A 16539-nucleotide genomic window follows, 5' to 3' on the forward strand; every position below is an offset into this window, starting at 1 on the left:
CATCACCAGTGTCATGCAATCACACTGACTTACCCCTGGCAGCATCCTGTGAGCAGAGTTCTCGTCCAGCTTTGGTCAAGCCGAAAGTAGTCCGGCAGGTTTGCTAGACCCAGCGAAATAAAACGTTTCTCTTCCCAAAACATTATGTGTTCAAAAGAGCGATATTTTTGCATCCCAAAAACATTGTAGTGGAAAAAGTCACACGTCGTTATCACTTGGTCCTATTTTCTCTCTGTTCGTATCAGTGCGAGCGACACCATGACCTGACAGCTAGGGCCTACTAACCTGACAACAGCCAGATGCATGTCTCGCTCCGCCTAGCTCCTAGCTAGGCGGAGCGAGACATGCATCTGGCTGTTGTTGAGCTCGCTGTCAGAATGACGGCGCGCACTGATACGAACAGAGAGAAAATAGGACCAAGTGATAACGACGTGTGACTTTTTCCACTACAATGTTTTTGGGATGCAAAAATATCGCTCTTTTGAACACATAATGTTTTGGGAAGAGAAACGTTTTATTTCGCTGGGTCTAGCAAACCTGCCGGACTACTTTCGGCTTGACCAAAGCTGGACGAGAACTCTGCTCACAGGATGCTGCCAGGGATAAGTCATTGTGATTGCATGACACTGGTGAAGGGGATGCCATACAGATTCATGTCAAAAATCCCAAACTATCCCTTTAACATGTGCTTTCTCTATTTTTTGACTTTAAAAAATATATATACATTTCCTAATCAAACTGCTGGAGTGCTCTTGATCATAAACCTGTTTAGGGAGAATATCAAACATTTTCAAGGAATTTATGCAGAACTTTACAAACCCGGAAAGAACTTTGTTAGAATAAATTTTCAAGGATTTTCAAACACCCGTATGGATGTTTTGATGTGATTAGGAAGGGTAATCAAATTCTTTTCCATAGAAAGGTGTGTTTTCATTAACTGTGATATTTAATAAAAAATAATATTTTACAAAATTATTTTAAAGTAGATAATTTTTTAATGAACAATATTTTGAAAGGTTAGTGGTACAAAAAATTTTTAAATTTCTGCTGTTGTGTGCGCCCCTCTGTATTGTTCTCTACTAATTGGTTGAACAGTTGATTCTTGTCTTGATGTTGAGTAAGAGATGAGTAGCTTTATGATATTTTTTTAAACTTTACAGAGTTTATCATCATAAGCTGTATACATTTTTATTTTTATTTTTTTTTATTTAACCTTTATTTAACCAGGAAAGTCCCATTGAGTTAAAGTAACTCTTCTTCCAGGGAGTCCTGGCCAAGAAGGCGGCTTAAAAAGTTACATTAACATAAAACCACAGGAGACAAGACAACCACAGCTACATATCATCTAGGCAAAATTAAACACAACACAACAAGATTGGGCATACACATACAACCAAAAAGCAAACAGCAAATAAGGCATCCAATCAAAAACAGTTGCATCTGTCAGTTAATGATGATTTTAACAGGTCTTTAAAAGAATTTATGGATGGAAGTACTTCAAGATTTAAAGTGGCTTGAAGTTCATTCCATACTTTAGGTGCAAATGATGAAAATGCTGTTTTTCCTAGTTCAGTTCTTGTAAATGGAGTATGTAAAAGTATTTTTTCTGATGACCTAGTCCTGTAAGTACTATCTTGAATGGAAAGTAAATTAAAAATGTATAAAGGTACTTTACCCATAAGGGCTTTAGCAATAAAAGTCAGTACATGATTTTTTCTCCTCATGTAAAGAGAAGACCACTGTACAGTTTCATAGAGAGTGCAGTGGTGAGTCCTAGCTGATGCACCTGTGATAAAACGTAAGGCAGAGTGGTACAGTACATCCAGTTTTTTAAGTAAGAATAAACTGGAGTGAATATACAGTGTATCCCCATAGTCAAGCACTGACAGGAATGTGCTCTGAACTAGCCTTTTCCTCGCAAGATAGGGAAAGCACTTCCTCATTCTAAAGAAAAAACCCAACTTTGGTCTAAGTTTCTTACAGAGGCTCTCAATATGGACACCAAAGGACATCTTATCATCCAACCAGATGCCTAAATACTTGTAAGATGATACTCCCTCTATTTTAGTGCCATCTTGTGTTGAAACACTAATGTTAGGTGAGGATCGTGAATGTGTGAATGTCATTGTTTTAGTTTTTTTAGCATTCAGTACCAACTTTAATTCAATAAGAAATGTTTGTAAATGATTAAAAGCAGACTGCAATTGTGCAAATGCAGCATTCACTGATGAAGCTGTGGTGTACAAAATAGTGTCATCTGCATAAAGATGCACTTTTGCTGTCATCAGGTCCTTACCCAAGTCATTTATATAAAGAGAAAATAAAATTGGACCCAAAACTGACCCTTGTGGGACCCCCATTGTAACTTCTAATGATGTTGAGGTATAGTTATCAATTACAATACACTGCGTTCTATCATTAAGGTAATTTGAAAACCACCGTAGTACAGTATCACTAAAGCCTATTCTTTGTAATCGCTTCAAAAGAAGATCATGGTCCACTGTATCAAACGCTTTAGAAAGATCAATGAATATTGCAGCACAAGACTTCTTATTATCTAAAGCATTCAAAATGTCATTTGTGACTGTGGTAACAGCTGTGACTGTACTATGACCTTGTCGAAAGCCAGACTGCAATGGGTTTAAAATTGAGTTCTCAGTTAAAACAAGTTTGAGTTGCTCGTTTATAAGAGATTCAAACAGTTTGGCCAGCACAGACAATCTAGAGATTGGGCGATAATTGTCCAATAAGGAAGGGTCTCCACTTTTCAAAAGTGGGAGGACAAAAGCAGACTTCCAAGATGTAGGTATGGTACCACTACATAAACTAAGATTAAAAATTGAGGCAATAGGCTCAGCAATCAAGTTAGCAGCAGTTCTAAGAAAATACGGTTCAATCTGGTCAGGCCCAGCAGACTTTTCACAGTCTAGTCCTTGCAAAGCCTTCTGAACTTCATAAGCAGAAATACAGCTGAAATTAAAACTATTTTGACTCATATTTGGATCTGGAACAGTAATTGTAGGCCTACCTCTGCTAACATTTGCTGGAAGAGTTGACTGAGTAGCAATTCCAGCATTGATGAAGTGCATGTTAAAAGTGTCTACCATATGTTGTTTATCCTTAATTTCTCCCTGACTAGTTACAATATATTCAGGGATAGTGGGAGGTGGCACATCGCCTGATGATGATTTTATTGCTTTCCAAAATTTCTTAGGGTCATTGAGATTTTCTTTTATTAAATTAAGGTAATGCTCATTTTTTGTACTTTTTATTAGTCTTGTGCATTTATTTCTTAATACCCTGTAGTTCAACCAGCTTGCATCACTATTATATTTTTTTGCTTTTACCCATGCCTCATTACGTTCTCTTATTGCAGTAGCAATACAATCATTAAACCAGGGGTTATCCCTGCCCCTCACTCTAAATCTTCTAAAAGGGGCGTGTTTATCAATGATGGCTAAAAAAGTTTTCTTAAAATAATCCCAGGCCATTTCAACATCATCCATAAAACAAACTGCATTTAAGTCACTGTGGAAAATATCATGAAGAATGCCTGCTCATTAAAACGCTTAAGATGTCGTTTAAAAACAAACCGTGACTTGGTCTTAACCATTTTACAGTCCCTGACGCACGCAACCATGCAGTGATCACTGACGTCATTACAAAAAACACCAGCCGCAGAAAATTTGTGTGGAGCATTGGTCAGGATAACGTCAAGCAGCGTAGATTTGTCCATACATTTAATATTAAGGCGTGTAGGTGACTTGATCAGCTGAGTCAACTGCAGTGCATCACACAAGTCTCTTAATGCAGAGGACGACGAGAGATAGTCCTAGTTTAAATCCCCCAAGACGATGTACTCGCTTGACAGCTTTCCCAGGAAGTCAGACAGCAGCACAGATGCTCCAGCCACTGCCGATGGTGGCCTGTAGCAACCTACTACTGTCAAGGAAGCGCCATTGGGGAGATTGAGTTTAATGGCACAGAGTTCGAAAAACTTTGGTTTACTAATTGCCTCGACGACGCAGCAGTCCAAGGACGCCTTTACATATATGGCCACCCCTCCTCCTTTTTTCCCACGGTCCGTCCTATAGATATTGTACCCTTCGATGTAAACCACATTGTTCGCAATCGCAGGCTTGAGCCAGGTCTCAGATAATACGAGTATATCACTGTCCATCATTTTAACCCATATGCGAATAGCGTCGATTTTATTTATAAGGCTGCGCACATTGACATGGATGAAACGCAAGCCACTGCTGTTTTTCAAAACATCGGGACTCGACAGTTCAGTCACTAGTGGTCCTGGGTTTGGATGTATGTTACCTGACAAACACAGAAGAATGGTAATCCAAAGCGCTGATCTTGTTGCGCTGCTGGCGGCTCCCCTGCCACGCCTGCTAAAGATGAACCGAGAATGTCCAATTTCGGGCCAGCTGACAGGTTCGGTTGGGCAAAGGGGCTCAGCAACACATCCAGTTAGGGGTGCAAATCCGCTCGTGTCAGTACACAACCCAGTTCCAGCATTCGATAGTACAATCCGCCAAGAGGAATTATAAAATCCATCATCATTTGCAGCTCCCACGACGCCCATGAACGGTGAGTACAGCGCAAACACAAATGATAGATAAACTGGGAGTCTGAAGGTGCAGCCAGACCTACGTGACTGAGTAGGCCTAGGCCTGGGTTTGCGTAGTTGTTTATGGCTACTCATCGCCATAGTGTTACGATTTTTGTGATGCCACTTAAAGAAGTGCTCTACATACCAGTGTTGGGCAAGCCACTTGTCCAGTGTAGTGAGCTAAGCTATCAGTTACTCAACAATAAATTAAGCTTCACTACACCAAAGCTACCACCTAAAGAATTATAGCAAGCTAAGTTACACTAATGTGTTAAAAGTAGCTTAACTACATCAGAAGCTACTTAACATTGTACCAACCTGTCTGGTAAATTGGGCCATGAAAATACAATATCTAAGTTTGGCTACTGCTCTCTAATGAGAATATCTTAGTGGCACTCATCAGATTGAACTATCTGGAAATTAAAGGTGTAAATAAAGTTAAAGCTGATGTATTTTTCTCATTTTTATTTAAAAAAAATGGACTGTAGTTGACTGTTTTAATGAGTGTTTGGCTATGTAAAACAAATGGCTAGTCCTGGCCACATGAGCTCTCTATGGGCAAGAACCGACATCTGAACACGTACTTTTTATCAGAGGATTCAACAAGTTTCAAAATCTCTGGCTGCTCTTCTCGCTCTGCTCCTGTCTCCCTTTCCATCCGGTGTGGGTGGCTCTGTGTGTGTGCATGTGTCTGTGTGTGTCATTCTTTGAGTTCCACTGCAGTGCGCGTGAGCATGTTTCGTAGATACAGACAGGAGAGGCAGAAAAGAGGCTCATGCGTGAATGTCCAACGAATAACTCTGATTGTTGTTTCAAAAATAGAAAACCTGCTTTCATTACTTAGTTTTGCCCTGGATTTTGTAGCGTTTGTGGACGCTACGTCGCTACTTGATAAAAAATAATAACAAAACTACTGGAAAGTTACTTGAAAAATAAAGCAGCGACGCTACGGTCAAGCTACTGGAAAATGTAGTTAAACTAATAGCTTCGCTACATGTAGCGGCGCTACTGCCCATCACTGATACATACAACCACTACTAACATGTTTGATGTAGTGTTCAGTTACCGGTACTCCTGATTTAACAGAGAATTTGCCATCTTACATTCGAAAATTATATCAACAAATGGTATTTGAATATACTTTGGATTGAATTTGAGTTCTGTGATTCTCAAAATGATAGCATGCTGTCTAAATCCTACCTACATACATCATAAAGTGATGATTAGGTTAGAAAGCACAACATGTGGGAGTAGTTTTACATTTTAACATGATTCCCAATATTCCTGTTTCAGATAGTAAATATCTAAAGATAAACAGCAGGATCTCAGATTCAAAACTCAGTAGGGGCTGTTCTACATTAAATACGGATGGCGTGCATTATTTTTTTCTCTATTTGTCTTAGAGCTGTCTTAAAAAAAGAAACAGATTTTCATATTTTAAATCAATTATAATAAATTGTAACTACTCACCACTAGGAGAGCTAGACCTGTAACTGCCCGTATTTTGCTTCTACTACACATCGAAAATAATAACAAAGATAAATATCTGTATACTATGAGCAAAGTCTTAACTTACCAGTCTAATAATAACATTGCCAACGAACAAACTCCTTCCTAAGATCGACTCTTTTGAAGGTTTATACTTTTTCCTTTCCTCAGCCATGACCAATGCTCAAGGAGTTGGAATAATTGTAGAGCAAAAGCCTCAGCTCCATGACTAAGAGCCTGTGGCCGTAAAGCTATATGTTCTTCCAGGTCACATGACCTGGCCAGAGATGGGAAGTAACGAAGTACAAATACTTCGTTACTGTACTCAAGTAGATTTTTCTGATATTTTTACTTTACTTTACTACTTATTTTTATGGCGACTTTTTACTTCTACTCCTTACATTTTTACACAAATATCTGTACTTTCTACTCCTTACATTTTAAAAAATTGGCTCGTTACTTTAGTTTTGAATCATTTCAATGGAGTTACCGTTATTATTTTTCACGTCATCAATACCAAATTCAATCTAATTGGATGGGAATCTACGTTGCATTTGACGCACCACTACAAGATGAATCGACAGATTCGGTGGTATTCATTCGCGGCAAATCATTGCAGCTTGGTGGCGGTGGCGTTAGCATAGTAGCATGGACGACGAAATGATTGAAAATGAACACAACGGAGATCTAGTCCTACTGGCAGACATCCATTTAAAATGTAGGCAACAGCATGAAAAAAGTGGTTTCTACTTTTACTTTTATACTTTAAGTAAATTTACAAGCCTGTACTTTGTTACTTTTACTTGAGTAAAGAAGTTTAATCAGTACTTCCACTTTTACCAGAGTATTTTTTAACACAAGTATCTGTACTTTTACTCAAGTACGGAAAGTGAGTACTTTTGCCATCTCTGGACCTGGCCAACTACAGTGCGTCTTCTCCCAACTTATATAGACAGGTTTTCAAAAGGGGAGCATCTATGCTTTCGATCACAAGGTCTGAGGTTTGCCTTTAAGCAAGTATATATTTCTTTCTCATTGTTAGTCCACCACTATTACTTCATTAGTGTTCTGTTGAATAACATAGTATACTAGGATCAACATGTGCATAAATCATTAATCATGTTTTTCATCAGTACAGGTGAAAGGTAAGTTTTTTTTTTATTACAGATCATATCCAATCAAATATAATCCATTATAATTCCTGAAAATCAGTATCAAATTGACTAGTGAAACTTGAATCACTACCCATCCCAATTTCCTTCGGCTGTCTGGGAACCTCTCTCAGAGCTTGACTGTTGATTTTTGGTTTATACAGATGCCATCTTCTGTTAAGCTTGGAAACTGTCACCACCCAATTTTTAACCCTTTTGATATGGGGTTGAAATTAAGCCAGTATCATAAAATAAAATGCTGTCAACATTAAAATTCCTACCTTGAAATTTGGAAGCTGCTCAGAGGCATCTTTTTCCTGTTTCAGGCAAGAGCTGAAGATGAGCAGCTCGGTCTCTCGAAGCCATGTCTTTAGCTCCTTGATACGAGCCTCCAGCTGCTCCAGGAGTGAATTTGTCATTGGGGACAATACTGAGTGGGGACCTTCAGCAGCAACATCTCGACCACTGACAAGCAGAGTATTTGATGACTGCTTTTGGTCAGAAGAATAAGGCACTAAATTCTCAGAGAGAATTTTCTGAAACATAAAAGAAGAAAAAGATAATTTGATACATTATTAATGGGTTAAAAATTGAATCTGTTATTGACCTAAATGCTGTACAACAGTGTAAGCATTACATTACATTATACATCAGCAAACTTCATGTGGCCTTCAGATTAGCTGAAGAACAGTGCGCAGAGAGCTTGATGGAATGGGTTTCCTCGGTCAAGAAACTGCATCAAAACTGCATACATCAACAAGTGTCAACAGCAAAGCGTCGGATGTGGTCGTATAAAGCATATCGCTACTGGACTGTAGATCTGTGGATACATGTTCCCTGGAGTGCTGAATCGCATTTCTCCATCTGGAAATCGGACAGACAAGTCTAGGTTTGCCGGTTGCAAGGAGAATGGTACTTATCGGGCTTTACTGTGCTAGGTTTAAAGTTTGGGGAAGGGGGAATATTGTAGCCTCGTGAGACCATCCTGATCTCGCGACCTTTCAAGATTTCACTCGCTAATTAGTCTGGAGACTCTCCGTTAAAGAAAATTTGGAGCCGTTCACCAAACGAACGTCCAATCAGCGTTGGCTTTGAGGCGGGTTGAGGTGTGGCACAACGAGAAGCGCGACAGTTCAGTCTAAAGAACATGGCAGCTTCAGCCGATGAAACTAGCGTTAGCGTGGCTATCGAGCAAGTTTTATCGGAATTACAGAGTATTTCTTCACTGAAAGAAGAGCAAAACTCTGGAGGCTTTTCTCAGAGGAAAAGATGTTTTTGCTCTTCTCCCGACTGGTTTCGGCAAGAGTTTGATCTATCAATTGGCTCCTCTTCGTCGTCGCTCTGTTAGTACGTCATATGCTTCGTTGATCTGATTGGTTTATTTGGCCCGTCTATCACCAACATAGGCCAATCAGCTAACCAGTATTTTCACCCCTTCCCAAAATTACTTCTACGGAATGTTTCCAGATGGATATGCGGACTCAGGTTAGGAATATTGATGCAACGTTGGTTTACAGGAGTTGGGCTTAGTTCATAAATTCCAGTGGGAAATAAATAACATATCTTGCACAACACTGTCTTTCATTACACTGTAAATAAGTGGCTGTCTGACTGTGCAGTTGTTCTTTTTTTTATCCGGTTACTACTTAACAATGTGCTCTCACCGATTTGAATTACTTATATATACACCTGTTAATGAAGTCAGTGCTGCAAATGTGAGGACGGATGAGGTCGTGGACATTTGTATTGGATTGTGAGGTAAAATATTAGCACGCATGAAGATAAATCAATATGAAAGGACATCTTCACACGGTCCAAGAACCCTCTCCCTATGAATATTTCAAATATGTAAATACGTAAATATGTGAATTAAAGGGTAACGCCGTTTTTTTTTACATTGGGCCCTTGATTTTACGTTATTACATCAAGTTCTATTCACCCATATGAGTTTTGTGTCATTTGGAGCTGTTCTGAAGATATTCCGTTAGGTTATATCCAAGTAACGTCTTCCTATGGGCAACGAGTTGAAGGCACAAACTAAACTGTACATAATTTATTCTTTATGATATGCCAGCATTCATAATATGTAGGCGAATCACTGTCCCCCAGACATCTGCGATTATATTTTTTATATCTATATTTTTTTAAAACAAAGATGGAGATCCTGCCGGAACCGAAAGACCCAGATCTCCAGAATCCTCAAGGATAAGTCAGAACCTTTCAGAACCAAACTGCTGCAAAAAAGACCTTTTGCAGCACATTTCTCTTGAGTTTCACAACTTATAGAGCCAGACTGGAGAGAAGGACTGCCTTGATGAACGACTGAGACAATGAACCCCTGCTGTGTGCCACTGAGACAAAGAACCCCTGGTTGCTGCCCTGACTGCTGAGCTGCAGCTGGATGAAATTCTACCTTTCCAATTGACATGGAAAAAAAAGGTTTGCAGGTCTGGCATAATTAGGGACAGAACAAACAATATGTCTTTTGATCATGTTAATCATATCACGTGTTTACTGAAGAGTAAAGACACAGAACGCTGATGCCTTCACCTTAGTCTCCATTGAGTTTGACATTATTCAGCTTGACTTAAATTGTCAAAAACTCTATAAGACTCAGGCGGAGTCAATTAACAATTGCCTGGATTAAAAAATATCTGATAAAAAGACCATAGTTTATGAGACTGAAATGCCAACTGTCTAATCAAATAGCCAAGAAGCTGGGGAACCAATTTCTGACATAGCGTGGGAAGAATCATCTGATCCTGAATATAAACAAATTAAGGGAAATTATTTTAAATTTCGGAAACAGGAACAAGTTTAATTATATTATTATCATGGGAAAAGATATGGAGGAGTATAGATACCTTGCTGTTCTCCTGGACAACAAACTTGACTGGAGACTGTGAAACCATCTCTAAGAAGGGACAGAGCAGAGACTCTAAGAAGGGACTGCTCCTACTAAGGAAGATTAGGTCCTCCATTGTTTGCAGTAAGATGGTGTATATCTTCTGTAAGTCTGTTATGGTGAGTGTGATCTCCTCTGCTATCAACTCCTGGGGTAGCAGCATTAGAGGAAATTGCTTTAAAAAGCTCACAACTCTATAAATAGGACTAGCTTTGTTCAAGGAACTCTCATAACCTCTTGAGATAATTTCACTGCGATAGATCCAGTGCAAGACAGACCACTGCCAAAGATCCTTCCTGCCTACAGCTATCCATGTCTACAACAACTAGTTAATGAAAGTCCAATCAGATACTTTAAATTTAATTTCCCTTTGGCTTTTCTTAATTAGCATTTTCAGTTGAATTCAAATCAGGACAATTTATGTCTACTTTGTATTTTTTCATGTTTACATAAGCTTTACGTTTAGCTAGTATGTTTTGATTTTAAAACATTTCCTAAATTAATAATTAAAGAGGTAAAACTATATTTGAAATGATAAAACCTATGCAATCACTTGGCGGTAAGGTAAAAAAAAGGTTGTATAGTTAAAAAGACATAGTTTATCAAAACTTAGAAGCTTTAAGAACCCGTGCTAATATCTTTTGGACAGTGATGCAGGACAGGCTAACTAAGGACTAATGTAGTTATACTCATAATAATTTTGTGTGGGGATTTGAATGTGTTTTACCTCCAGTTGTTGCCACGTCTGTGTAAGGTTATGCATTTTGATGTGCAAGTTGCTTGGCTGTACACTCCCACTCCTCTTTAGGTTGGCTGCTTGTCTGAGCAAACTAGTCTTCCAGTTCTCCATCATCAGCATTTCAGTGAGGCAGCTCTGGAATAAGAAATAATTACACAGGTCAAATAGCTGAAAAGGCAGAGCATACATTAAAAGTTATAAATGTAATGTAATGCATGATGAGCTTCAAACTCTTTGTCAGGGTTTTTTTCACCACTCATGTCAATTGTTGGGCTTTGATAATAATATAACATGTGATGAAAATAAACATGGACCGAACAGGAATCCAAAGACTGTAAGTAAAATAATTTTTTTTCAACCAAGCGAGGAAAATCCTTGAGCCATGTCTGAAAACTCATTACAAACTTTGATTCAAAGTTTAGGACAGTCTGATTCCGCAACCTATGACTGCAGCAGCCACAAAAACTGGATGTTTACGTATTTCTTTTTCCAGACACAAAACTGGGACCATGAGTGAAAAACGTCTTTCTCCATCCATGATCCTTACAGAACAGAGTACAGTATTGGATGGTAAATTGCCTGTACTTAAAAAGCACTTTTTAGAGTCAACAGACTTCACACTTCAGTCAGACATTCCCCCATTCACACACACACTAATGGTGGCAAGCTACATTGTACCCACCGCTACTCTGGGGCTCACTATCAGAAGTGAGGCTGTCTTACACTGGTGCCATCCCGCCCTCTGTCCACCACCAGTAAACAGTGCAGGTGAAGTGTCTTTCCTAAGGATAAAACAAGGCCGAGACTTGAACTGACAATGCTCTGGTTGCAGAGCAAACTCCTACATCTGAGGCCACTGTCGCCTTCCATGGATTTTCCCTAAGCGACTAAAGCTAGTGACCCACCCTCGCAGCTATGCTGTTAAGCTTAGCTCGAGCCACATTCAGATCTGCTAACCTCCCTGCTTATAGTAATCATAATTTTTTATTAAGACAGTCAGTGGCAGTACACAGTTTTGAAAAGATGGGATTTTATTCTTGATTATGCGTAAGTAAAATGGTGACATATAGGTAATTCAAAAACCAATCTACTCAGCTAAGACAATAATTGTAAATTAAACAAAGTCAGGTGTAAACTTGAACAGTTGTCCCATATTTCTGAGGGAACAAACTAACCATAGATTTGTCACCTAAAAGACTAGACCTTGACGAGCCTGGAAAGCTACCTGGCACGGTATGGCTGTTAGTCACAGCTGGGTACAGGAAGCATTGACTGGGGTTCTTCTTTCACCTTTTCTCACTCATTACGCTTTCTTAATTCTTTCTTACTTTATCTTATTAGTCTGCTTCCTCCATGTGGTCCACAAAATTACAAGCACACGGTTTGATGCTACCTGGGTCTAGGTATAACTATTTATTCAGAGGCATGTACTTTTCATCTTCTCACTCACACCTATGGTGAATGTAAGGTTTGTGACATGGAATGTGCATGGAGCTGGCACCAGAGAGACACAGTTGAAGATTTTTAACCAGCGTAAAAGATTAAATGCAGAAGTTGTCTTATTGCAAGAAACCCATAAATCAGCGACAACTGTAAGTGATCCCTGATGTGTTTGCAGCCTGCTATAACTCTAGACAGAGAGGAGTAGCTATTTTAATCCACAAAAACATCAGTTTTACTTTATTAGACAAAATTATTGATCCTGAAGGCAGATTCATCATATTTAAAATATCTATTTATAACCAAAAGTTATGTATTGTCAGCATATATGGTGCAAATGTTGACGACCCCTCATTCTTCCACAAACTTTTTCATGCACTTTCAAAGCACGGGGACTGTTCTGTAATTATTAGGGGTGACCTCAACTTTGGTCTAAATGGAGAAATAGACAGGTTGAATACAACAGGGAGTCATCATTAAATGTAGTCAAACAATGCATGAGTGGTTTTAGTCTTTGTGATGCATGACAATCTCTTCATCCTAACAGTAAGGAATACACTTTCTTTTCTAATGTCCATCATTCCTACTCTCGTTTGGACTATTTCTTAATCAGCAGCTCACTGCTGTCTGATGTCTCGGATGCTGTAATCCATCCTATTGCTGTCAGTGATCATGCTACTTGTTGGGATCCTCAGGCTTGCCCACCAGAGGGCGCCGAGGATCCACTTCTGCTCTCTTTGTTTTTCCCTTAGGTTTGGAGTTACTGTGGGGATCTGGAGATTACCCTCTGTCTCCAGCAGGATGCGCTGTGGGTCTTCTGGAGCTGGAACTTTCCTGCACACCTGTTCCTAATCCTCTCATTAGAAGACCTCTCCTTTATAAGCTCCTGACTGACCTTGATCCCACGCCGCAGTGTTGATCTTAGTTGGTTAGCTTCCTGAACCTTCTGCTATTAACTGAGTCTTGGTTGTTCCTAGGTCGAGACCAGATTCTAATATCTTCCTTATCTCTGCCTCACAGGAATCCTGTCCCTCGTGAAAGCTCTGGATGAGCTTAACCTCCTGTCTTCTCGTGAAAGCTCTGGATGAGCTTTACCTCCTGTCTCCTGGTGAAGCTTAGGGAGAGCACCCTCACTGGAACCCTGTCTCTGACCCGCAGCTCTGGGAGAGCTGCGTCACAGGAAACCAGTCTCAAGCCAGAAGCTCTTGGGAAGCCCAACCTGCTAAACTGCCCTGGTGAGCCAACCCACAGATCCCTACGTGGATGAAACCAGAAGACTTCTTCGAGGAGTTTCCCCAGAGGTTTCCGTGTGGATTATCCCCTGTTGTTCTCTGTGTTGAGCTGGAAGCTCAGATCCAACTTAGCCTTGCTAAGCTCACAGCTAGAAGCTTAGCCCCTCATGATCTCAGAGTACCAGCCATCCTCCGTTCCCCGCACATACCCCAGTGAACCAGCCCCCGGACTGAACTGTTCCTGCATATTTACTACGTGCTTGTGTTACAATAAACTCTTTGGACTTTTTTATTTTTTACCAACGTTCTCCGTGTGTGTTCTGCATCTTGGGCTTTACTCTCTTAGACCCCATCATGACAGAACACTGCGGCCAAACACAAAGCCCAGCAGATCACCTCCGTCGTAGCTCTGAGAAACAGGACGCTCCTACTCCTGATCACACTCAGTCCCTCCGTGAGTTAAAATCCCCGTTTGACTCTAAGAAAACACTCGTTTCAAGATCCCACAAGCTTCGTGGGAATCACAAGATGGCGCCAGTTCAACTTCCGGTTCCGGATTCGTCACTTCCGGAATTCCGTCCGGCACCTCCGAGTCAAGATGATAACCCTCCTTTCTGGTCTGAACTCATCCCATCGTTTTCGTCACCTGGTCCTCCTCTACCTGAGAGATTTTCTGGCGACCCAAGTAAGCTCAAGGGATTTTTATTTCAGTGTCGGTTATTTTTTAGTTTTCACGCTTCTAATTTTCGTTCTGATAAGGATAGGTTAGCCTTTATTATTTCTTTTCTGTCTGGTGAAGCCCTCGAATGGGCGGAGACCAAATTTCCGCTTAAAACCAGAACAAACTGCACATATGAAAGATTCATCCGAGAGTTAGAGAAAACTTTGACTCAGTCCTCTAGTTTCTCCGTTTTTAGTTACCTTCTGAATTCAAAACAGGGTGATAGGTCCTTAGCTGAATTTTCTTCCGAGTTCCTGAGTAGAGCAGCCGTTTCCGGGTGGAACGAGTCTGCACTCAAGTCAGCTTTCCTCGTAGCTTTAAATGAATCCGTCAGAAAAGAGCTTTCTTTTTTCGTCGAACCAGATAACCTCGAGGATCTCATAAAACTAGCCATAGGATTAAACACTGCATCACAAACCAGTTCCAGTTCCTCTCCACGCCAGTTTAGCCTCAGTTCTCATGTTCTCGACCTCCATTTAGCTCCATCCGTTAAAGGACTTAAGATTAACCCATCTAATTCTCATCATACAGTTAGAGTTCCCCGTCAGCCTGATCAGACACCTGCACCCGTCACCGTTAAAACTGAACCAGTTCCCTCACCTGTTAATTGAGCTCCCCACATCCATGAAGCTAATCTATGGAACTTTTTCTATGGAGATAGAGATGATTTCTGCCCTTTCGAGCCACCGCTTTCTGTTACACGCCAGCCAGACCCAGATCCTGAACCAGTTAATGACCCAGTTAATTTAAAACCTGACCCCTTGCCTGAACCTTTAGCCTCTGATTCTGTTATCCATTCTGGAATTATCATTTCTCAACCAGTTAATTTTGCGTCAGATTCTACCTATAAACCAGTTAGCCTAGCTCCAAAGACCTCTCGGCGAAAGAAAAGGCGTCGCCCTAAGCCAGCTCTGTGCCGTCTAGAGACCCCTGAGTCAGCTCTGTGCCGTCCAGAGACCCCTGAGTCAGCTCTGTGCCGTCCAGAGACCCCTGAGCCTGCCCTGTGCCGTCCAGAGACCCCTGAGCCTGCCCTGTGCCGTCCAGAGACCCCTGAGCCTGCCCTGTGCCGTCCAGAGACCCCTGAGCCTGCCCTGTGCCGTCCAGAGACCCCTGAGCCTGCCCTGTGCCGTCCAGAGACCCCTGAGCCTGCCCTGTGCCGTCCAGAGACCCCTGAGCTAAAGATTAGAAGGACTTCAGAATTTGGAGTTGATGGAGATAGGCCTCCTAGAGCCTCTCTACAGGGACCACTAATCATCAAGAGCTCTCTACAGACGCCGCAAGCCACCTCAGAGACTGAACATGAGCCTCCATGGGTGTTTTCTCCTGTCCCTGTGGAGGAACCACAGTCAATGGCCTCCCCAGTTCCTGAGGCGGATCCACAGTCAGTGGGTTCGCATGTTCCTGAGGCGGATCCACAGTCGGTGGGTTCGCATGTTCCTGAGGCGGATCCACGGTCGGTGGGTTCGCATGTTCCTGAGACGGATCCACGGTCGGTGGGTTCGCATGTTCCTGAGACGGATCCACGGTCGGTGGGTTCGCATGTTCCTGAGACGGATCCACGGTCGGTGGGTTCGCATGTTCCTGAGACGGATCCACGGTCAGTGGGTTCGCATGTTCCTGATTGGGAGCCCCAATCGGCGGGCTCCCCTGTTCCTGATCGGGAGCCGCAAGCGGCGGGCTCCCCTGTTCCTGATCGGGAGCCGCAAGCGGCGGGCTCCCCTGTTCCTGATCGGGAGCCGCAATCTGCGGGCTCCCCTGTTCCTGATCGGGAGCCGCAATCGACGGGCTCCCCTGCTCCAGAGCCGCAGTCGGCGGCCTCCTCCAGAGCCGCAGTCGGCGGCCTCTTCAGAGCTTCCTCCAGAGCCGCAGTCGGCGGCTTCTTCAGAGCTTCCTCCAGAGCCGCAGTCGGCGGCTTCTTCAGAGCCTCCTCCAGAGCCGCACTCGATGGTCTCCCCAGAGCCTCCTCCAGAGCCGCAGTCGGCGGCCTCTTCAGAGCTTCCTCCAGAGCCGCAGTCGGCGGCTTCTTCAGAGCCTTCTCCAGAGCCGCACTCGATGGTCTCCCCAGAGCCTCCTCCTGAGCCGCAGTCGGCGGTCGCTACTGAGCCTGAGCTGCCGAGGAGGGGACGGGGTACCCCGTGGGGGTACCTGCTGAAGTTTGGGCCTCTTCCTCCTGAGAAGGTTCTTCGCCTTTGGTCCCGCGGCAGACCTCCAGAGCGTCAGCTTCTCCTTCGGGCTCGCGGCA

General features: G+C 42.1%; 1 protein-coding gene across 2 annotated transcripts in view; it reads right to left on the bottom strand.

Annotated features, from left to right (window-relative positions):
* The window catches only part of akap6 (A kinase (PRKA) anchor protein 6), a 212192-nt gene that overhangs the window by 35666 nt on the left and 159987 nt on the right, over positions 1–16539 (bottom strand). For both annotated transcript variants that reach the window (XM_038307063.1, XM_038307061.1), the window contains exons 14-15: positions 10893–11039; positions 7542–7796 (exon numbers count right to left, since the gene is read on the bottom strand). In XM_038307063.1, coding sequence (XP_038162991.1) covers positions 7542–7796; positions 10893–11039 — 402 coding nt within the window. The remainder of the gene's footprint in view (positions 1–7541; positions 7797–10892; positions 11040–16539) is intronic.

This window comes from Cyprinodon tularosa, unplaced genomic scaffold, assembly GCF_016077235.1.
Source record: "Cyprinodon tularosa strain WSP-4 unplaced genomic scaffold, ASM1607723v1 ctg6, whole genome shotgun sequence".
Classification (NCBI taxonomy): domain Eukaryota; kingdom Metazoa; phylum Chordata; class Actinopteri; order Cyprinodontiformes; family Cyprinodontidae; genus Cyprinodon; species Cyprinodon tularosa.